This window comes from Neolamprologus brichardi, chromosome 22, assembly GCF_056152115.1.
Source record: "Neolamprologus brichardi isolate AB-2024 chromosome 22, ASM5615211v1, whole genome shotgun sequence".
Classification (NCBI taxonomy): Eukaryota; Metazoa; Chordata; class Actinopteri; order Cichliformes; family Cichlidae; genus Neolamprologus; species Neolamprologus brichardi.
Window position 1 is genome coordinate 8,529,128 of NC_142124.1, and position 24,229 is coordinate 8,553,356.

The 24,229-nt window shown below is 39.3% G+C and overlaps 1 protein-coding gene across 4 annotated transcripts in view; it reads left to right on the forward strand.

Moving 5' to 3' along the window:
- pleca (plectin a) overlaps window positions 1–24,229 on the forward strand; it is a 98,186-nt gene that overhangs the window by 6,115 nt on the left and 67,842 nt on the right. The window contains exon 1 of one of the 4 annotated variants that reach the window (XM_035909359.2): window positions 1,991–2,289. The exons of 2 other annotated variants lie outside the window; for them this stretch is intronic. In XM_035909359.2, the coding sequence (XP_035765252.2) occupies window positions 2,199–2,289 (91 nt within the window). In that variant the 5' untranslated portion in view covers window positions 1,991–2,198. Of the gene's footprint in view, window positions 1–1,990; window positions 2,290–19,136; window positions 19,267–24,229 lie in introns of those variants that run through there. One more of the 4 variants, XM_006794414.3, reaches the window with a different exon arrangement.

The following is a 24,229-nucleotide window of genomic DNA, read 5'->3' on the forward strand; positions in this document are numbered from 1 at the left end:
TGTGTGAACACAGTAATCGCACTCAGGTGTGGATCTTGAAAACACTCTAAGAGGCCCATAGTGTGAAAAGAAAATATCCCCCACTCCATTACGGCACTACTACTAATATAAACTACTGGTTTAATGGCAGGATAGATCCATTCTTTCATGCTGTTTACGTTAAATTTATGTAAAAAAAATCACTTTATGCACCTTTATTTCCCTTTAATAACTCTTGGTTGTCTTAAACCACGTCTACATGAGTAAATGCAGTGAGTTGCTACCATAAAATTGGCTGATTAGATATTTACACGAACAACCAGTTCAACAGGTGTACCTAACAAAGTGGCTAGTGTGTATATTTCACAATAGACCTCAAGTTATTTGCAGCCAGGATATTATATCATGCATATATTTAATTAGATCTGCCCTGTTTTTAATTATGGGATATTTAATTTAAATATGGCAGTGACAATGGAAACATAAATATCAGTGTGTTTTAACTATCAGCAGACATATGTGTGACCAACTTGCTGCATGTTACTGTGGATAATTTGATAACTTTAAACATCTCAGAAAAAGAAACACCACTGAAATTCTTCCCTTTTCAACACTGGGTTGTTTTCACTGGGGAAATGCAGCTTTTTAGAAAGAAACACTGACGGATCCAAAGTAAATTTCCTCTAAACTTTTCCAGTTTTTGTTTCAGAGACAAAGTCTCAGTGCTTCTTCCAAGCACCACTTCCTTGTAGGAAGGTCCAACTGCAGTCAGGGTTTTTCTTGGCATCATTTCTTACTATTGTCACTGCTTCATCCATGAGAGTCTGTAACTAATTTGAATAAAACAGTAGGTCTCTTTACTATTGTCTTCATGCTGCAATAAACTTCACGGCCTAAGAAGAGGGATACTTGCTAGTGCTATGTTTTGCCCTAATTTGTACTTGATAATTCATATGAATGTTAATTTAAATATATCAGTTTTACTTTTACTTCTTCATAACTGAAGGAATGAAGGGAATTTAAGATTGATGAAAAATAATACCATGTCTTAACTTAAGTAAGCAACACAGCTATGTTACCATAATATAAATGGTGAAGCTCGAGGATGAACGCTAACTTTTTTCCACTCGATAAAAGTTAACTTGAGGTTTCGCGATGGTTAGGGACAAATGCAATTGCATGGCAGGAGGCTGTAAACGGACCAAATCAAGAGAACAACTGAGATAATCCATCCACAATATGAGGTTAGTCATTAATATACTGCAACAACACAGGAACAGAGCAGCTGCGAGAGAATTCAACAGACTGTTTTGTTTCCCTTAATGCGCCTTATAATCCGGTGTGTACATACAATATACTGTATGTTAATATAGGAAAAAAGTGATTTAGGGTTAGTGGAATAAAGTTTTCCATGTTTATCAAATAATGTGGACGTGCGTTGTTAATCATGTGTGTCTCTGAAATAAAATCAAATACAGTGATGTTTGATAGAGTGATGGTTGTGCCAGTATTTTGTATCATTTTACTTTTCTTGTTCTTCAGTAGGAGTCGTGAATACTGTACCTGAAGATTATTAGAAAGTCTTTGTTTAAAGTTATAGCTGTTGTTTGCTCTGATCCAGTGTTCTGTGCTGAAGAGGTGTGGTCCCCTAACACTTATGCTGTCATTCAGTTTTGGGAATATGACGTGACTTTGAGAAGAACCGTGTAAGTGTGATGGGAGTTCTTTTTTTAAAGCTGTAAATATTACAGAATCCACTTGCTGCGCCTTGCCCCAGTTGCTCCAACAGCAGGAACTCAAATAACCCCACGGAGCTCCGTCACTTGTTTTTTCATCGAGGTAGCCGTGTCTATAAGGGGTGGAGTTGGCATGCACGGTGTGCCTGTGTGTGTGTGTAGCTGTGTCTCAGCTGGTACCTATCTTTGTGGCTTGTGTTTGTCTCTGTGCCTTTAAGAGGAGGGTCTGATATAAGTGTGTGTGGGTATTTCTCAAGCTGAGGAGGGGAGTGGTGGTGGTCTGGAATGATATGTACAGTTCAGAGTGGGAATACTGTGGCTGAGTGTGGGTGAGGAAGAAGGTGTGGACAGATAGCCAGGAGGGCTTTTATCAGCACTGAGGACACACAGATTCAAAGAGGGGTTTACACTGCCAGGGGAAAGTTAAAAGGAAAGTTTGAAGAGAGAAAGGTGCCCTAACCCTGACTCAGTATCAGCCAAGCCATGTCCATGCCCATGTTTGACCCAGGTCAGCGACTGCCAGAGGAGCAAGACTATGTTCAAGCCTATGAAAACGTCAGGGAGAAATATAAAGGTAACAACACCTCCTGTTTTCTTTTTGTAGTTTCAACTCAAATGACAACATGTTGAAAGCATGTTTGAATGGGAGGTGGGTGTGTAGAGTGAGTGCATGCCTCAGTGAGTATACTTGTTAAGCCTTGGCCAGCGTATTGCTTTTAATTGATTCCATTTTGATTTTCATTGATGTTTCATGAGGTCTTTCTGTAAGCTGTGTTTCTACAATAGCAATGGCATGGGCATGTGGACTGGTACTTTTGTCAGCTCTGCCAGTGATGTCTTTGTTGTTGTAGTTAACCCCCTGTATTGCAGACAGATCAACACGGAGAACATGGTTAAGTGGTGCACTTCTACAGGTGCAGTAACAGAACAGCTGCATCGATAAAACAAAGAGGAGTCCTGTTCTGCATGCTTTGTGTCCTTCTCAGGCTAGGCTGCTGTCTTTGCATACAGGGGAATCGGTGGGCAGCGTGGGCACAGAGAGGTGAGACATTTGGCCTTTTGAATGGCACAGGTCCAACAATGCAACGAGAGTGATAAGAGCTGCCAGCCAACATGGTAGCGTATGAGAACAACATGTTTCCAGTTATGCAGCATTTGGGTAAAAGCCTACTTGTGAGTGTTTTTATTTTGTTTCAGAAAGAATTGCAGGGTTGATAGAAACAGGAAGTCCAGACGACTTGAAGATGCACCTGCACCTCATTTGTTTACTCGGTTCATGATTCTGAATTTGACCTGGAAGACAATCACCTCAATGCACTTGAAACCAGCTTTCATGCCATGTTCTCCCAGTTTGCATACATATGAAACATAGTTGTGAAATTTGACACTGGTGCTCTTGATTGGTTAACCTTAAGAATTATGTCAAAACAAAGTTGTTTAAATTTAGCACAGTTTCGTCTAACAGCATTAAGTGTATCCTTGAGGCCTATAATAACATTAAATATGCACTGATTGTGGAAGCTCACTGCCTCGGAAAGTTTTAACAGCACAAAATATGTGATGTGAAACTGTAGAAAAATATTGGCTGGTGCCACTGGAAAACTTCATCTTATTAGCCAATAAGTGATGGAGACAGTGTGACCGATACAAGCCATCTTTCTAATGACAACATTTTGAACATATCTGCATCAGTTATCATGAAGCAGAAGTTGAATCAGATCATTATATAAATGGGACATCTCATATTTTTATATATTTAGTCCTGTGCTTGTGCATGAATCTGAGATTGGGTCTATGTGTTGTTTTTAATGTGTGTCAAGCTGATGGTTTGCAAATGCATTGATTTTTGCTCCAAATTTGATGGATTAAGATGGATTAATTAATCCAGATTATCTTGTCTTGTTTTCTTATTGTATGGATGCGATTTATGGATTCATTCAGATCTATGTAGATCATCACAAAGACATTATTATGTCCTGTTTTTGCTCAGCTGTCTCCCACCTGCATGTGTCACCCACAAAGGCAGGTGAATTACATTGACATCTGCAGGTAATCTAGCTCAGGACACAGGCTGATAGGAGCAGCTGTGCCGTCATGTTACACTTGTCAAACATGTCACACATCAGTGAGGAAACATCTCTTTTTCTAGAGCCTCAAATGAGTTTGTATGAGTCCCACACTGTGTACAACTCCACTGTTATAAAAGCATAATTGTTGAGAGGCACAATGGATAATTAGCAGAATGAATGATTAACATGTGTTGGAGGTAAAAACAGAACCCGTAAGTGTGGGCCTGAAATTCCAGTTACAGCAAACTGTCAATGCAAGTCTTCTCTGGGCCTTGGTATGCTGGGAACCGAGCAATTCCATCCAGTCGCATCAGTCTAGTAATTTTCTTCCCATGTGGTTGCCTACTGTGCATGTCACTGTGGGCAGTGTTCCTGCTGTGCCTCGCTGGCACCAGTCTGGTGCTCCACGCCCCTTTCATAACCTCCAGTCTCTCTGCCAAGATCAGACTTCCTGTTACTCTTTCTTATTGTTGGTTTTTAACCGGATGCCGTTTGTTTTAGATAATTGTACACTTAGAATAAATAGAACACATCTCCTTAAAGACGAGGAGATGGGCGATAACAAATATAAATGCTGTTTTTATCAGCCCTTACCTGTGGTTTCAGATGATCTGAGCTTTGAGCGAAAAGTAGGGTGTCGGGGTTTGTCGTGAGATGTCAGCCCCTTCTTTAAAGCTGTGTGTTGAGCTGTTGCATGTGTGCGCAGCTCTGTGTGTGAGCTGAATAATTCAAATATGGCCTAGATAAAGCAGTGTTCCTGTCATTTTAAAAGTCATGTTGGAAGAAAAACTTTGATATGGAGCTGGATTAGAGAATTTAAGCTGGTCATTAATCACCTTAAGATGAAGCTACTCAATTAGTCCTATAATCAGGTGAAATTATTGATACAACCATGAATTTATACTTGACTGGGATTGGTACACCGCTCTATTTTTAGTCTGTGTTGACACGGGTTCAAAATTCACAACACAGGTGAGAGAGATCTGATCCTGATAAAGTGTCCATCATGCACAGATTGCATGTAGCAGTGGGAGGATGGACTGTTACTCTTGGCAGCATTCGTGCACACAGTATCACATGGTTAGGGATTAATTTCATATTCTAAAAGTTATTACTCCTGCGTGAGCTGGCTTATACATTTGTATAACTTATTGCAACAGGTGAAATGCAGCTTCCTATGGGAGTGATGAAGGCTGGGTGAAGCTGTGTGTCAGAATAGCAACAGATCAGATCTATTAGTGTAAAACATGCAGCTCTGCTTTAAATACGCGCTCCAAATGTATCCCTTGAGTTTACTCTGTCAGTCTTGGCATTATTCTGGTTGAAAGACAAGCTAAATAACTTCTGGCATTTAACTCAATGAGGAGTTTGTTATTAAGGTCACGGTAACTTATTCCAGTCACATTTTACGTGTGTTGGACAAAACTCCTGAGATTATTCCATTATCGATGGTTGGCTGCAGTGTTGGAATTTCTTGGATAATCTAAAATGCCGACGCTGTAACATCGAAGGTTGGAGAAGCCTAATGAGTCCCCCAGATACAGCACAATTACCTGCACTTACTAATGACTCCAGTGACCCTGACCTTGTTGTGTTATCTTCACCTCAAATACTCATTCTTAAGAGGTTGGCTGATAGTTTTGTAGCCAAATGTCAGCAAAAGGAATCGCTCTAGCTTTTGCTAAATATTCATCTTTTCAACCAAGTTGCAGAAGGAACAATGTTTCTAAAACACCATTCTAGTAAAGCTTAAAGAGTTTAAGCTTCCAAGTGACCATTAAATAACTGAGAAATATAATCAGCTACTTCTACAGCTACTTCTCATCCTAAGGATGAACTCCAACTTCACCATAATGGACTGTAGCCAGTGTTAGTAGTCTAAGTTATGCTCTGCTGCCTTGCCACAGGATCAGTTCATCTACCTTCTGCAGGTTCTGGTTAGGAGGAGTGAGATCTATATTAGCTATAGTCCAAGGTGATGGAGTTATAATAAGTCTGACCACGGGACACAATCCTCTCTGGGGGAAGTAGCTAAATAATGTCAGTAAGTACTATAATAGCCAGCTGTAGGAAAAACATGAGACAGGAAAGCGAGTTAGCAACAGCTACATTTTCAGAATTTTCAAGAGTGTTTTCCACTAGTAAACTAATGGTGGTGGAATTCTCTCAGATGAAATGTAGTCATCAAATATAATTGGTAGGTGGTATTATGTGTGGGAAACACTGAATATATGTTAACAAGAGAACTGGAATAATACTTAGTAAAAATACTTTGTTTTGTTTTAGCTTACAGGTGAACTGTGACAGGCGTCACATGGAAGTAGCTGTTTGTGCTGATGTGATCTTTGTGTTTGTTCTGTAAAGTGTTGGTCTGGGATGTAATCCTGCCTGCGAGGTGGATTTTGTCCCACTCCCCATTCTTAAACACACTTAAAAGAGTCAACATTGCGAGCTTCTGTGTGTAAATACTAACAGAGTTTACTTATAAAAGGGCTGCGATAAATTTGTCTTGTGAATCACTGTCGAGCTTGAGCACCCGCAGAGGAAGCCTCCGCTCAGTTCCAGTACTTGCCTCAGATAAGGTTTCATGCAACTTGACCTCACTTTCAAAAATAGTAATAGTGCTTAAGTTATGGACGGGTGATCACACATACACACAGATGTGTCCAGGTTGTAAAATAGGAAAAATATTCCTCTTCTGTCATTTAATATGTGCCAAGTGGACAACACCTCTTTCTTTATTTTTTTCCTGAATAATCTATTAATGTCTATGAAGTTCTACAAAAAAAACACACTTTATTTATAATTATTTATATATATTTCACATTATCATTACATTTAAATTACATTTTTACATTTGTTTTTTCTAAAGAGCTTGGAAAGAAAAGCGTCTGGACTTCTTTGAGTTGCTTGAAGACGTTTCACCTCTCATCCGAGAAGCTTCTTCAGTTCTAAGGGTCAAATGGTGGAGAGTCCCAGATTTAAACCCAGTGGGAGTTTCCCAATCCAATTCTCGGATGAGAGGTGAAACGTCTTCAAGCAACTCAAAGAAGTCCAGACGCTTTTCTTTCCAAGCCCCTTAGACTACGATGACCTGGATGACTGAGAACCTTCACAGACATACATTTGTTTTGATTTTCATGTCCATGCATGTCCAGCTAATTTATTGATCTGAGCCTCCAAAGTGTAAAAACTCCTCATCCTGATATGTTGAGCACTTTTGAACATCTGCAGATATTCTGACTCGTCTCTAACTGGTAATTACACGGCAAGCAACAACACATTCTAGGGGTGGGAGAAAAAATGGATACTGTGTAGTATCGTGATATTTTGTTTGCTAATAATGTATCGATACAGGGACAGCAGAAATCGATATTTTGTTACAAAAAAGGTTTTTGTGCTCTGACTTCAGAGCATGTTGATCTTTTTTCTGAGCAAGAATCCTGATTCACTGTCCAAATTTGTTTAACTTTTCTTTTGGCAGCAATAAACATGACCGTTTACTTATTTTAATTTAAGACATGTTTTATTTTAATTAAGTTTAAAACTTTTTTATTTAATGTAAAATTATATTTTGTTTAAATTTACTTTCAAATTCTTCAGTTGCTGAATGGGCTGCATAGTTTTCATAAACTGCATAGTTCAGAATAGCTATAATTGTACCAGATGGTTGATTCAGTTAAGTTGGACTAGACTGTAATACAAACCGTTCAGTTTGTCAACAATAAAACTGAAATGAGAGAAAGACTGAGTGCGAGACTTTGATATTAGATAAAATGAATATTGATAAAGTTTAACTTTATGTACAGAATCTGAATATCGCAAAATATTTTTAAAAATTGCAATAATATCGTATCGTGCGTTAAGTATTGTGATAATATCGTAGCGTGGGATGTATGGTGATTCCCACCTCTAACACATTCCTGATTAATAATCCACAGTTCAAGGCCAAACAGACAAATGCATCAGACTGTAGCTGTTGGATGAATGCCGTCTTTTCAAAAAGTTCAAAACCAATGTCCTATTTAAATGTGGTGGGTCTCATGTTCAAGACCGTCTCCTTGTGCATGTTTGGATAGTTTCAAGTGCTGTTTTTAGATCACTTAATGGAAGTCTAGTTGTGCCCCTTAGCATTTTCATGCACTGATAGTTAATCTGCTCTGCAGCATAGCACAAGTTGAAGTCATGGAATTGAATTTGGTATGAATGCATAATCAGAAGCCTTCTTCTTTGAGTTTCTGCCTGTCAAGACTATCGACACCATCAGCTGAAAGCCTGAAAATAATCACGGAGAAAACTGTCAAGTCATCAGATAACACTCCTCTTAAAAACACACAAATTTTTAAATCTTTTTTGCAGGCACGAAAAGTTACAGGAGAAATAAAGGGGCACATGTATTGCCTGAGAGCTGCTGTCCTCTGACAGAGGACATACTCATACATTATTCCCACATATGTTCACACCTACACTCCATCCCACTGTGCCAACAGCATGGCTCAGTATCTGGTAGATTAGTGAGGACTCAGAAGCTGCAGTAGGCTATTCTCACCTGTCTGTCTGCTAATTCTCTTGAGTTTATAAGGTGACCTTTTAGTCTGTATGTTCTGCTTAAACATGGTAAATGGACTCATTCTTATATAGCACTTTTATACCCTTGCAGAGGACTCAAAGCTCACCTTTAACCTCTATCACCTCTATTCACCTTTAAACATATTTTGTGCAGACTGCTGCACGTTAAGCATGTAAATCAGCAGCAACAACAAAATCCCGCACATGCAAGGTGAATATCATCTCGTTACAATGCAATCTTCTCATGGAAGACCTTCTTTTCTGGCACTGATACGAATGTGGGTTTGATATGTATTATCTATTTAAAAGTGGCTGCAGCCCAAGACCGATGCACATCACCACTCTTCCAAAACTGCTCAGTACTGCCTCAAGCCCAATGACAAAAACCCACCAGGAGCTGACTCTCAGACCAATCAAGAATCTGGAGGAATTCCTCACTCATGAGTTACAATTCTTTGCGATTATAAGTATCTTTAGGTAAAAGGACCCAAACCTAAGTTGTCAAAATACAAATTTTAAGAATTATATTCAGTGAATCATTTCAGTTACAGCATGTATTTTGTGTGTGGTCGATCTTCAACTAGTGTAGATTTAGGCTTTTAACTTTTTATGTTGCTGCATTTATAAAAAAAAAAAAAAAAAAAGTGGTAGACCAGGCACAAGCTGTGTAATTATCTGAGTTATTATATGTAAAATTATCTGAAATCTAACCTTAGCCACACCAAGTTCTTCTTTCTGATGTTCATAAGGCCATTCAACTTGTTAAATGTATTCTAAAGCCAACAACAACCTCAGAAACGTCTTATTCCAGGATTAGGTACAGCGCTTTGAAATCTTAGAGGATATCAGCCAGTCTGCTGTGATTTTCAGAAACCTTTCAGTTCCTGCAGTAAGACTAGTCATCTGGCTGATTCTGTGCTGGTCATGCCTCTTTATCTAATAGATGCCCTCACATTCTTTCACGTAGTCCAAATCCTTTCTGATGATAAATGGCATATAGATGTAATTGGTTTGTGTCTCTGGTTTCTTTTGTGGAACTGCTTTAAGTCTGCGGGAGAATGGAAATCCTGACTGTGAACCGCCGTGAAGTGAACTCAGCCTGGCAAAGTTTGCTGGTGAGAGCCGCTGTAATTGAGATGGGATTTGTATTGGAGCAGAGGATTAGTGCCCTCCCAAATCCATGGAGTCAATAACAGCTGACGTTTGTTATGTAACCACACTGCAAAATGTTCAATGTATGAAATTTCTTTTAGTCTTAAACTAGATCAGAAATATTATATTTTTATTGTCACAGTCACAGTGTTAAGTGGGCAACAAATAAACAAAGAAAAAAACGTTGCTCTGAAAATAGTCAGCTATAAGACTCGGACAGAAAATTATTGAAAAAGCAGCCGAAGTCCAGAGAAAAACTTTGAAAGACCTTCAAAAAGCCTGAAGAACTATTACTTAAGCAAGACTTTTGCACAGTACAGAGGGTCTGGAGGTTAGGAAGTTGGTTTTAAAGCATTGCAGTTTGGATTATTGTTGTCACCCCACCAGGTGGACAGACAAGCAGCATGGACACCCCAGTTTGTGAATGCAATACCTGTTGGTGCGCCTATTAAACATCTGTGGATGCAATAATGCAAAAAGGAAGTCACCAGGATTTAAATTTATACCATACATTCATCTGCTAGGAAGCTGAGGGGTAGCACTGGCAGTCACCAGTATTTTTGTAATACTGTGTATTCAGTTAGATTACACCAGATGTCTGTTGAGCTCTCAGCCACATGTAATTGTCTTGATTTTTGTATTTATTTATTTTTTGCACAAAAAAGAATAAATCTTTATGCATAGACTTATATTTTTTTTTAAAAAGTTTAAAAATAACTTAATATATTTGGACCAGCGGGCGGAGTGATGAGTAGCAAACGTGGTTACCAGGTGTGTGTATAGGTTTTATGGATGCATGGCACAAATACAGGTCTGACACACCAAAACTAGAGTACAGGGATCTTGAACAGTTTTGTTTTGTTTTTTCCATTTTTTTTTACACACCAAACCAGATTTGTTAGAGAATTGTATTAAAAATGCTCCAAACACTAAACATCACAAAATGTTTTTGTGGCACTGGTTTAGCTTTCTGCTAAAATCAACTGGTTTTCCAGCTTTCTGTGGAGTTGTTATGAAGAGACCAAGCAGTTAGTTTTGTTTTGTTTTTGTTTTCAATTTTATTTTTAATTTTTATGTTTTGTTTATTAGTCTTTAAACATGGGGACTGACTTGCTTTTGGAGTACCAAGTGGTCAATAGAGGAACTGCAGTTTTTGGCACCTCTACATTGTCTAAACTTTTCACTTACAGACATTGCTGCAGCTGACTGGATGTTTGATCAAATTAACATATTAGTTGATAAAACTCAAACAACACAGCTGAGGGTTGGACAGCTGTTATTCCCTTCGCTTGCCACTCTAACAGCACAGCTGCTTTAACTGTTTACTGTCAGTTTTAAGGCCAAAAGACAGAGAGAGAGAGAGAGGAAAAGTATCGATCAATAATCATCAACCTCAGGTCACTGAATAGGATGATGTCACTCTTTACTTTCCCACAGTGCTCTAAAGCACAGGTTTCGTACAGTGTGTCCGGTGGGTTATTGAGTGATAGCAGTGACACACAGAAAGATGTCTTTCTAATCTGTCTGAGAGGATGATGTCACTGGAGGAAAAATCATTCTGGTCGCAGGGAGATTTCAGTCACCAGGATACAGTCGTACACAAACTGTCATTTTATCCGTCTTGAGCGCTCTGCACAGTCGAGCTATAAAAGATTGTAAGTGCTTACAAAAATAGATTAAAATATAGTTCCACAACACGCGATATGATTTGTAGTTGCAGCATACTACAGCACAAAGTTCTGTATCCACAAATCCATTTTATTGACTGATTAAAGGAAAAGGTCTGTATTTTGGAATAAAGATCACTTTGGTTTTTCTGCTGCTTATAGTTAGATGAAAAACAGGATACAGTTCTCATGTCAAGCTGTTTAATATAAAACGCCATGTAGAAGCTCTCAGCATGAAGATAAAATAAGATGTACTTCCAAAACTAGAACTAAAACTAAAGAAGACAAAAGGCACTACTGCATAGGCGAGACAGGGAGAGGCAGAGATGGATGAAATAGAAACACAAGAAGGAACAACAAATAAACTCAATAAAATCACAAGAACTAAAACTCGTTAGCACTGAAAGCCAGGATCATGAGACAGGATGTACTCTTAGGTTTTTAATATAACTAGCTTGTTCAGCATGAGTACGTCTTTATTCATAATATTACAATTACTTCTTTCATCTCCCTGATAAAGACATTGTATTTGTGCAGCACATCCCACCTTACCTGAATACTTCTGCTCATCTCTTAGTCTAACCTTTGAATCAGGAAGCACAGAGATCCCAGCCTGATGTTTGTCCTGGGTCGCTGAACAATGGTGCTAACATCCCGTTTGTGGCATGCTGCAGTAATCCCGACTAATGCCAGGAATGCCAGTAGGGAGCTGACTGGCATTCTCACAGTTTTTCTGCATGGTTTGAAAATCGCTGCTGCTTTTTTCACACACCACGACCCTTGAAGTCTGCAACTTCTATCTTCTTTTATTTTTTAATACTAACGAGGCTATGAGCAGTTTGTCTGGAGTGGTGATTCAACAATAACATTTATATTGATTTCTGTCTCACCTCGTCTCATTTTTAGAGGTGAAACAGAATGAGCTCATCTCAGAAGTTACTACTCAAGTTATTTATTTTCTAGTGCTTTGCAACATTGAAAGACTTTAAAACAGAGTGACTGCAAAAAGTAGCATATTAATTTCCCGGGGAAAGATACTGCAGAAGTTAAAAGCTTGATGAGTGTTTGAAAACATTTTAGTGATCTTGATCTTATTCACACACAATGGATACGTTGTTCAGCGTAAATAAACTACTTCTGGGTGTCCTGACTCCTGACTGGTGAATCTCTATCAGAGACACCCAAAAGGAAAACAGACATCCTCAATGTGTCTCTTTCAGAGTGCAGATCTGAAAGACAACAAGCCTTAAAACATTTGTCATCATGACACATTCTGTGAATTCCTCTGGTGTTGTGGTCCTCCTGAAAAGTGCTCCTTTTCTCCTCTTTGAAAGGACTTTAGACAAAGCCTCATAGAACACACACACACACACAGCTACACACACGCACACATGCACACACACACACACAGACACACACACACACAGACACAGATTCCTCTGTGGTTGTTTTCTTTTCCTTTCCTTTCCTGAGAGCTTCTGTGACGCATAAGTTGTGTAACCAAAATTCGATATAATGTAATAATTCTATTGCTGCGAAGACCAAAAGGTTCCAAAATGAAATAGTTGCATAAATGACTGGAAGCGTAACATGCAGTTAAATGCATTGAAAATAGTACTTGCCCAATATTTGAAGGTTTGGTATATGGTTGTGGCATAAAACCGGCAACATGAGTCTCGCTTTAGAATGTAAATGTTAACATAGTGAAGTTTTGCATAGATTTTATGCAAACACACACACTCTCTATGTAAAAGATTAATGCAACTTTAAAGGATTTCTGTATTTACTTTTTAAATCTTAAACTTGCATTCTTTCTTATGACCAGTAGGGGGCGACTGCTCTGATCAGGTCAAAGAAAATAATCGTAAACATTTTTTCGATGACTTTACTTTCAGTCTGGTTTCTTAGATATGTTCCTTTTAGTACAAGTTGAACGCTACAGCACTACATGCTTTTGCCGTGTCCTCGCCTTTCAGTCATTGTAACCCTTCGCTGAGTTCATGTTGACAGCAAACTCAACAGGAGTCCACAAACCAGTCGATGTTGATGTTTTTTTTAAATTCTGTTAATATCGGGAAATTTGTCACCTAGTGGCCATGATATAAACAGGATGACATCCACCAGCTGTTGATGTTAAAATGGGCTCTTTTTATGTGTGAGATAATCAGGGAGTGGCAGTAGTAAAGAGATTATTTTTAACTGCTGAATTCTCGGCTTGTTTGTTTGAGTTCAGATGAACTCCAACAACTGCACAGGGAGTTTAATATCGCCGATGGACCTAGACAGGAACTGGTGTGGGGGTTTCACCACCTACTCCTCCACACGCCCCACCCTGAAGCCCAGAGTATGTTGGAGACACTCCAGCTTCTAATGGCTGAACTTCCATAGTGGGAGGAGCCACATCCCACAGAGGGGTGGAGCGGGTGTATCGGGTCTTCCACCTGGGATTAAAAGGGACTGGAGGCTTTGGCTGAGTTTTGGCACCGCTGCTTGGAAACAGAAATATCATTCAAACTGGTGTGGAGCCAGGGGGCTTAATATACCTCACAATGACATTTAGCTGGGAAATTGAATTTTCTCTGACTCCTCAAATATGCACAGAAACAATTGTTTTTACTGTGTAGGACTGTGCTGTTTTTTTTTGAGTAAACTCCAGGAATGAAACCCCCCAAAATAGTCACAGTTGAAAAGGAGAACGTTGACAGTTGATCAAAAAACAGATCACTGAGTTATATTTCTTAGTTATTGGCTCCAGGACAAGCTAGGAAATTCCTAAGGTGGTGTGCAAGTTTTGGTTTTGAACACTAACCTTTTTCCACACATCTCAAAGCATTACGAGTGTGTAGGTGCTCAAAAAATGATTATTACTGCCAGTGCTCCTCATCAAGGTGAGGTTCCTTTGTGATTAAAACCTCATGCACATTAATATTTACGTAAGAGTGAATATCTAACCTTAACATGGCCAAAACTCTTTACTAAAATCCAGAAATCTAAATAAAATGAATTATTTCTGAGACTAGATTGTCCACTTTAATACCAGATGTTTTTATTAATGCACCCTGTGAAAGGTACATACACATCATGTAGAGAAATAAACCTGTTCCTTTCATTTTACTTCTTTTGTTAGAGTTTTTTTATAAAGCAGGTTTTTCATGTTTCATGTGTAATGCAGAGTATGGCAAACTCAATTCCTCGACGGGCTGTAGTGAGAAATGAGAATCATGTCAAAGCCAGGCCCATAAAGCCCTTAACCAGTCAACCGCTAAACTTTATTAACGTTTATAATGTTCTCTTTACGGTTCAACAAGATGGTTACCCTGCAGCCAACTAACAACAAACCATAACACAAGCCTGATTATGACCGATACTGGTACTGTGGACTGTTTTGTAAAACCAGACGTATCCAGATGTAAATGCAAAGTCTTACATTTTTGTTCTTGCACATCTGTCTACAACTCTCACCTAGCTGAAAGTAGAAGCTTGCATTAAAAAATAAACAACAAGAAAATATTTCTGAACTTCCACAAAACCACAGAAAAAGCAATCTTTAGAAATCGCTGCGGGAAGTCCCCATCGTTCAGCCCGACTGCATTTGCTGGGGACCGTTAACTAATGCCAGCATGATGCCAGGTGACCTTAAGAGGCACCTGGAAACCAAACATTCCTTTAGGGAAAAGCTTTGCCCACTTCAAAAGTTCAGTGGATAAGAAACAGGGATAGCAGGAGTATCTGCTGGATTGTGTGGAAGTGTCTGATGTGGTAGTAGAACTTACTGCAAATCCCCCAAAATGTAGGTATGATGCATTAAAGTAAAAAAAAGGGATAACACAGAGGCCATTTGTGCTGACATGAACAAAACCTTGCTTTTTGAGGCTATGCAAGGATGTATGTTACTCAGTCTCACATCTGTTCAAATCAGCCTTTAGCAACAGATTTGCTTTTTTTTTTTTATTCCTGTAAGGAAATATGCGTGTGGAGGTGCATCTGTTTAGTTTGGCGCTCGCAACACTTTACAGACCATTGCTACGACTGGGTGGGCCTTATTTTTAACTTTAAGTGGTATATAGGTTGCATGAGCATTTAAAGAGGCCCAAACTTGGGGATGGGTGTTTATTTTGACACACACGTGGTGTTTGCTGTTTGTCGTAACCACTGGTTTAATTTCCTCCCAGCTTAGTAAAGTCCTTTGCTCTACTCTGTTCTGCAGATCTGAGGCAGCTCGCGGTTGTTAAGCCGTGTTTCTTAACATACTTTCACAAAGCACTAAGACGAGGGGGAATGCCGCAGTTTTAGTGACTGAGTCATTAGATTAAACAGGTTTGCTTGTTCTAGAGTCTCATGCATCATGTGATTTAATAGTCTAACTTCTGAAAGTTCAGATATATGTGTCTGTTTGAGGAGCAAAGAGCAGTCAGGGTTTGCATCACTGGATTAAAATAATGAGTGGTTTGGACCAACATGACTGTGAGTGAGTTGGCCTGTTTATTAGTCAAATTACTTGGTTGGTTTTTTCATTCCTCTGTTTATCCATCTGTCAAACTTGATGTCTTGATTTTGAGAAAAACTTAAATGCATCTTAGCACGTTGGAATCTTTGTAGAATTCAAGGAGTCTTTCTTTTATTTATTTTTTCTTCAGTCAAATACTACTGATGTAAAGTTAAAGATTTCAGCATGGGAAGTGATCGAGTTTGACTCGCTCTTTGGGTCAGCCTCAAGTGGCCACTAGAAGAACTGCAGTTTCTAACACTTGTTCCTTGATTTTGGCAGACCAGCTCCAGTCGTTTGTCCTGCCTCACTGAAATGGTATGTTTTAGTGTGATGTGCACTGTCTTTATACTGCGCCAAATCACAGCAACGGTCATCTCAAGGCACTTTATCTTGTAAGGGAGACACTTTAATAATACATACAGAGAAAAACCCAGCAGTCATATCACCCCCTATGAGCAAGCACTTTGGAGACAGTGGGAAGGAAAAACTCCCTTTTAACAGGAAGAAACCTCCAGCTGAACCAGGCTCAGGGAGGGGCGGCCATCTGCTGCGACTGGTCGGGGTTGGGTCCCCAAGGACATTAGGGTGAAAGTAAGACCCTACCAGTAAAGTGCTTCGAGCCTGAGTTGCTGCATGTGACTTTTGTGTTGTTTTGGGGACTTTTTATGGTAAAATAAAATATGGAACTATAAATAAATGTAATTTGGTTGAGAATTTTTTGTGTGTGATAGTTTTCTTGTACTTTAGAGGGAGTAATAAACAGGGCTGATTTGTGGATTACACAAATCTAAAAATCTGCTGTCATCATTTAAAGACTTAATCTCTTCCAGGTTCTCCCAATTAGCCCTTGCTTCTTGGCTCCTTGCTTATCTCTTTGCTGCTGTTGTAACCGGATCTGTGATGAGCCATTGATTTTTGTATTGATTGTAGAAGTGGTCATTACATCCTCCCTACATAACCTCCTCCATGATTGTGGCCTGCGCTTTGCTAAAATGTGCCAACATCATGATACTATTTGTCATGTAGGTGCTCTACAGTGTTAGTGTCTTTGGCTTTTTTTTCCTCACACTAGAACAACTGAAGCATCAGTGTGAAACAGTTTAAGGTCAGACACCAGCTGTTGAATTCAGCAGCTCTCTGTTAGGAGAGAAAATACACCTTTTGTAAAGAGTCTCAGTGAGAAAACATCCACGGCGGCAGCAGCAGCTTCTTTTTTCCAGGGAATATTCAGCTATTTTTATTCCCATCTGTCTACATGTGAGCTCAGAGATGTTTGTTTCTGCAGGGTTTGAAGACATTCGTCCCGTCTCGTGTTTTTCATATACCTCATAAAACAACCTTGTTTTGTTAGATGTCAAAATTCTTTAAAGATGATTTATTGTCAGTGCTCGGTTTGCAGGCTGTTTGAAACATTTCTGCTATTTATCTTTTTTAATTGAAAGCAGCTGTCAGATCTGTGCGTCATGGATCAGGAGAGCTTTTTAGACCTGCAACACGGAGAACATTAAAAACTTGTCCTTTGGCTTGTAACAGGTGCTTTTAAGTAGTCTGGCCACTGAACGATTAATTAGGAAGGAAAAAAAACTCTTAGCAGGGAAACACAGCGGACTCTGAGACTGAATCTTTCCCGTGAGTTTGATAGAAGTAACCTACTCTTCCTTATTTGATTATGAGTAAACATAATCTGACTGGTTACAAAGGATTAGTTTAACTTAGGTCTTATAAGCCTATTACCAAAACGTTGTCTGTGCTGACTCATTGCATTGTAAAGCAGATTTCTCCTTTAAGGGAGACTCTCAGGTTTAGATGAGGTTCTTGTACACATTGTGTTTCAGTGACTCATGAGTTTCACGTGTAGCTAAGCCGGCTCTCCTCGTAATCTTTACCTGTCAACTGTCATAATGCTTTGACACGTCAGCAGTAGAGAGCAGCACTGTTTCCACTCATGACTCAGAAAATGAGATTTTTCTCATCATCTTTTTTTTTTTAAATGTTTTGCCATAATGTTCCCTTTTTTCATGTTTTTCTGAGAACTGTCTATTGCAGCTCAGCAAATGTTTGACTCCTCACATCTGAGCACAATTTATTTCAAATATTTTTGAAATACAGTTTCCAGAAGTTCAAACAAACCCTGCAGGTATCATCACCTCCACTTACCCCGTCCACTCCAGCCACTAGATGGGGCAGGCTTAAAGAAAAAGCCACGCAGTCATGTTTTGGCATTTAGTAGATCTGTTATCGATGTCTGGCAATTACAAATCAAAAAATAAACTTTTTGTGCTTTGCTCGAATAGTCTCACTTGATTATAGTGCAGTTACTCTGCTATGTGTTTTTGAGTACAAATAAAATCTCTTTGAACAACTAGAATTGTTCTTTATTTAGTTGCATGCATCTACTGGAATTTGAAGCAAGAAAGTTTCCTGTGCTTTTATAAATGTTCACAGATTCTTCATACAGTAGCCCTGCGTTATGCGGATCACTCGTCAATCCTCTGTCGGTTTATTCGTGCTTAAGCAAAAAGCATTTTTGCTGTTGCTGACTTCAGGCACAATGCAGCGATGTCAGCCGGTCACTGGAGGCTTGAGGAGACTGCTGAGTCAAAGTCAGCATAACCTTGCTGTCATCTTCTAAAATATTTCTGTCAAGGCTCTGATAATGTAAGCCATTTGATTGTTGGTTCATTGACAGGAACTTTCTTATGCTTTATCTGATGATAAGATTGAATGGTGAGAATGGCTGTTAATCCATGAGATTAAATGATGGGATCTTAGTTTGTTTTGTGGCTTTGATTAATGACTTCATTACTGTGACCTCTGCAGAGTTTAATCATGGTAGTGCTTAAAAAGATGCATGAGTGCATTTTATTAAGGCTCCAAAATTCGGTTTTCTAAAACTGCTCTGTCATCCAAAGCACCCTGAGGTCCCCTCTGCAGTACATTTAATGAAAAATAGAGGAACTCTTCCAGTCGAGTAGTGGAATACTTTATTGGGAGATGCTGAATCATAGTTAATATTTCAGTGCAAAAATGAACAACAGTGACTCTTTGTCAAGTTTATCTTAATTTTAGAGTCTAGATATGTTTGCAGGGGATTTGACCTTCATTTAAAGGTTTTTTCTTCCCTCCTATCACTCACGACTCGGAGTCAAAAACGCTCTGCACTGCCTGTTCGACACCAGCTGCTTGCGTGCTAGTGATGTGATGGTGGAGGATGACTGGTTGAGGCACCTCCCTGTGAAACACCACAAGGATGAGAAGGAACAGTAAGAGGGAGGGGTAGGAGCTGGAAAAGAGGGAGGTGTGCTTCCCTCTTTCACAGTTTCTTTGCTGACAGGGTTTGTGTGCAAGTGGGCAGAGAGAGAGAGAGAGAGAGAGAGAGAACAAAAACACTGAGCTGCCAAGTCCTGTGGGAGCAGAGAGGGAGGGAGGGAGGCAGAGAGTGGTAGAAACAGACTGCCGTTAGCTGAGGGACGTTTACATCCTCCAGCGTGGTGCTTCAGTGCTGAGCTGACATTGCAGGGCTCAAACTCTGCTGTTTGGAGACTCAGCAGCCGTGAGAATGGATCCTGGAAGGTCTATCCAGCATGAGATCAGCTCTCTCAAAGGTACCACGCCTGACTTTATTCCATAATTTCTTTTTTTTTTACTTCCTGACTTGTCATCACCATCATATGCTTTCAGGACCGCCTTGTTTTCCCACAATCCTTCTCTGGTCAGGACTTCCTCATTTGTATAGATGCAGGCTAAAGAAAAAGTTCAGTCGTGAGTGTTTCTGGGAGTTAAATGGGGGAATAATAGTCCCCTGTTCTCCCGCCTCGTTTCTGCGGATAAGTGAAGTGAAAAGCTTTTCTTCCCCTGATGTCCAGGCGTGACCACAGGGGTTGGAGCAGGGGTCACTGTGAGGCGGTGTCTTTTATGAGTCTGGCTGGGTGTGTGTGTGTGTGAGATGCTGAGGGAGGCTGGTGCTGCTGCATGCGGCACATTGAATGCGTCTGCGCCGGGAGATGCAGAACTCAACGCCTGGTGCAGAGCGGCTGCTGCATCGCCGTGGTAACAGCAGGAATTATGGTTAAGCGTGAGTCCTGAGATGGGACCGGCGATGGTGCAGAGACGGAGCTGATCACACACAGCTCTACAGCCGTAGTCTGTCTGCTGCTTGTTTGGCTGCAGCGTGCGTCGGTGTTTGCTTATAATTAGTGCTTACATCATCAGTTTGCTCCACCCACCTTCTCTTTTCAAGTGTCTCACTCAGCTGTACTTCAGTGTCACAGACGTCATAAATACAGTACTGCAAAGTGTCATTTTAACACTTATTATCCCCATTTTGAAGATTTTGATTTTTTAAATAAATATAAAAGCAAATTCACATTTTCATCAGCTCTATTACTTTTCTTTTGTGCAGTTTTAACCTTATGTTTAATATTTTGTCATATTGAATATAATGCATTAAGATATTCCTACTTTTTAAGCAGTTCTGTTACAGATTATGATTATTAGTTTTGGCTTCTGTAACATGGGAATTTTACAGCTTTTAAGATTAAAATGAAATATGTTATATCGTATAAATGAAGGGTATCAAAATCAACCTTTTTGATGAATAGTTCCCGATTTATCTAATAAATATACTAATTTTAGAAGGCTGGCAGATTTCTTGTGAAAATGCTACAGAACTCAAATGGCTTTAACACTTGAAAACAATAGTTTAGAAAATTAGAAAAAGAAAGACCTTGTTAAGTTTAGGAATTCTAGCTGTGGTTTCATGATTTATGCATTTAAATGAATGTACATTTGTTCAGGTCATGGATATTGTTGCCTACTTCATGTAAGAGACAAATATATTTATATTTAGAGAGACAGAAAGCCCCTAATTTGAGGAGAGAACAACCAGACAGTTGCAGCTTTTTCTAATGCTGGTGTCTGTGTGGAGCTGTGGTTTGTCTGCAGTATTCTGGCAAAATGTGGTAACGCTTTGGAAAAGTTTTCCAGGCAGCGGAGGCATTTAAATGATCCTGGAGAGGGATCTGAAGGAGTCCTGCCCATTTGGATAGGCTGAGAATGTGTTCCCCAGGGCTGTGGAGACAAAGGCTCTTCGCTTCACTGAGCGCTCCCAATGGAGTTACTTAATATGTCGAACACCGCTGCTTACTCAGTCAGACTGAGTTCATTTGCAAGCATGTCGTCACTGCAGGACCATCACTCCCATTGTCTCTTTGTGTCACCTATTCTCAGACACTTGGTACAGAGTCAGGAGCCTGCTGGTGATCTGCTGTATGTCTTGAGAGGTGCATAGCAACTATTTTACTGTTTTCTACAAGCCGATTCTCAGTCTTGACCCAATTATTTTGGCCTCATTTCAGGCTTATGTTGCTCTCAGTTGAAGAAAAGTTCTAAAAAAAAGTTACATTGTGGTGCATTCACTGAATCACTGAAATCTCTGCTTTTTCACTACCTGTTTTTTTCTTAAGTATTTTCTTTTATATCGTTTTACTCTCTTATAAAACAGTTTCCTGTTAGGCTTACCACACTAAATAAAGTGTTACTTTTAGTTTCAGTCAAAATAGAAAATAACCAGAGTGAAGACATTCTCCTTTACTTTACTTTTCTATTCTTAAGCTGTTTATGACTTTCAGCACTTTTCTACCCCAGGGTTTCTCAAACTCTTGTCAGCAGGTTTTCTGTTATGAATGATGCTTTCTGAAGGATACGTGCTGGTGAAAGAAAGATGGCTGTGCATTTCAGCAGCACAGGTCCACAGGATATCCAGTTAAAAGGAGTTTGGTGCAGGAGTCAAAGTACTTGACCTCTTGTGGTATTGTGTTGCAGGCAAAAGAGGTGAAGTAGGTCATTTTTAGAGGTATTTCCATATTTTAAGCAGGTTTATTTAATGAAATGGACTGCTATATTTTTTACATAAGATAAATAAATGTGTTTTATATAGATTAGTGTTAAAATGCATTTTGGGGCATTGGGGAAATCAGGACAAAGTGAGGATGTTTTTTAAATAATGCCATCAGAAATACTTATCAAAAATGAAATAATCAACAAAAACAACAGTTGAATTCGTGGTTTGACCACCGCGCATGCAAACACACTGGAGGTTGGCGAAAACATTCACCAGAAACGTTGCTGTTGTTCCTCTTGATGTTGAAGATAGCATCAAGATCTTATGATGTCTATGGAGATGTTTCCTTTCTAAATGAATTAAAAAGATCATGTGCTTTCCTGTTTGTAATGAATCAGGTGATCGTTATTAATCCACCAAGGAAAAGGGCTGCAAACACCACACAAGAATACAAGAAAACATTTGGAGATCCAGTGCTTAAACAGTGTATAAGACAAACTGTCATAAAAACAAAAAACATGAGATTTGGCATGATAATTAAAAAAAAAAAAAAAAAAAAAAATCTGCTTTACAGTTTTTTTTCTTCTTTTTTGGTAAAACAGTCAACTTGAAAATTCCTGGATGACAACAGTAATTATATTTTAGCATTAAAAACATCATTTTAATTAAATGTCTTGTGCATAGTGGTGGATTTACCGTAACAGAAACATAAAACATGGCTTCGGGGTTACAGGTGCCGATGAAATAACAGTATAAACTACATTGAGTGGTCGTCTAATAAATATCTTAAGCACTGTATATAATTTGCAGTTTACTTGGCAAAAAAGCAGGTGTGCTGAGCTGCACTGTGATGCGCACTGACTCCTTAAAAACTTTAAAGCTGTCTAATGCAGTGTCAGCGCTCACAATGAATGAATTTTCCTTCTAATGGTCCGTAGCAACAGCAACAGAAAGAAACTGATGTTCACCCACATCAATGCACCATGATGACCGACAGGTGATATTCATTAACTCCTTTAAAATAAGTATTTAAAAAAAACAAACAATTCGACATACTAACAGAGCATGGACAGTTTGTTGATGCCCCATAATAACTCCAGCATATATCCATGTAGTGTGACTATATCCCAGCAGCTACAGGCCAGGCTGCAGAAATGTCCCTTCATTGCAATGAGACCAGGGTAGCACTATTTGTAAGCTAAAAGCAGCAAGGCAACCGCTTCTTTTCTTGACCCTGTTAGATTTATTCCTGTTCCGTCCACCGCAAAGTTATTGCTGTAGCCATGCGAAACACACAACACAACACCCACCAGTGCCGACAGCACAGCAATCCTTCAGAGATCTCACACTGCCGATGATGATATATGAACATAATGCATAAGTGTCAAAAAGTGCCCCAAATGCCCACATGTGTTTGTTCATAAGTAAATCTGACCATATTTGGGAAATATTAATGTTCTTAATATTAATGTAAAGAAATATCTAAACATGGTGAAGCCTTAATTCCTGATTATGGCAGAAATAATCCTCAAATGCAGGGCTGTTCACGTGCATGTTCATTTCATGCACAGCTGCAGCATTTATGATTAATCTGCTGCCTACTTCTTCATTTCATTGACTATTTGTGTGGTTTTTAACACAGAAACAAACGTGCTAATTTCCCACAGCTTTCTCTGTAAAGACTAATTGTCCAGCACGTAAATGCACTGAAATTGTTGCACCATGAATCAGGAAATGGTGCCACTGACTAATTGTTACATCAGGCTGGCACCAGTGTTGTGGGCCACATGATGCACATGGTCTTTGCTGGATTCTTGTAGTTAAATCCCCTTTTTTCCATTTACAATAACAGTAGCAGGCAGTCAGCGTCAGCCATTGTTTTTACTCTATAAAGAGTTATTTACTTTATGTACAAAGGGCTGAAAGACCAGCAGCTGAAAGCCTGTTTGCCAGTTAGACCTGCGGCTAATCTAATCAGCAGATTAAAGGCCTGAGTGTAGATCTTTGTGACTAACGAGAACAGAGACATACAGGAGGTGCTATGTATGGTCAGATAAGATGCTTGGTGACATTGTTTTGACAATTTAAGCGACCGTAGCTTCAGTAAGACGGTAGAACATACAATAGGGACATATTTAACAGCTGGAATAAATAGATTTGTGTTGGATAGTTTGATTAGATTAAAAAGTTGGCTGTGCTTTGGTGAACAGATCTGATTTCGTGAGGTTAAAACGCCCTCGCCTTGATTGTCAGACCTGACTACCACATCCTGTTCATTAATTAAACAGTACGTTGGCTGTCTTTGGCCAAATTTGACAAGTAAAATAACGTCATCATTGAGTTGTTATTAAAGACTTGTATGATATAGATATGAATCTGTAATTTAGGGATGAAGAAGTATTCCCCTTTGATTTGCTTACTCATTTTCCTACAGTTTCCCGTGCATGTGTATCTCCGGTCATGCTCTGTTTCATATCTGCAGATATCTGCAAAAGATCACAGATTTCCTCTTGCTACTGCACTTTCTGTGAAGGGTATAAATGAGGGGCTGTCATCGTTGGGACAGAGAAGAGAAGGAACGCTGTTTGAAATATTAGTTACTCATAAGTTTACATCCAGGTTTCTATACAGCTTCATTTATTCACGGTGTATTTTTGTTTCTGCACACATCCTGTCTGTATTTTATGGATAGAGGGCTCATATATAGCTGTCTTAGTCTCAGTAGC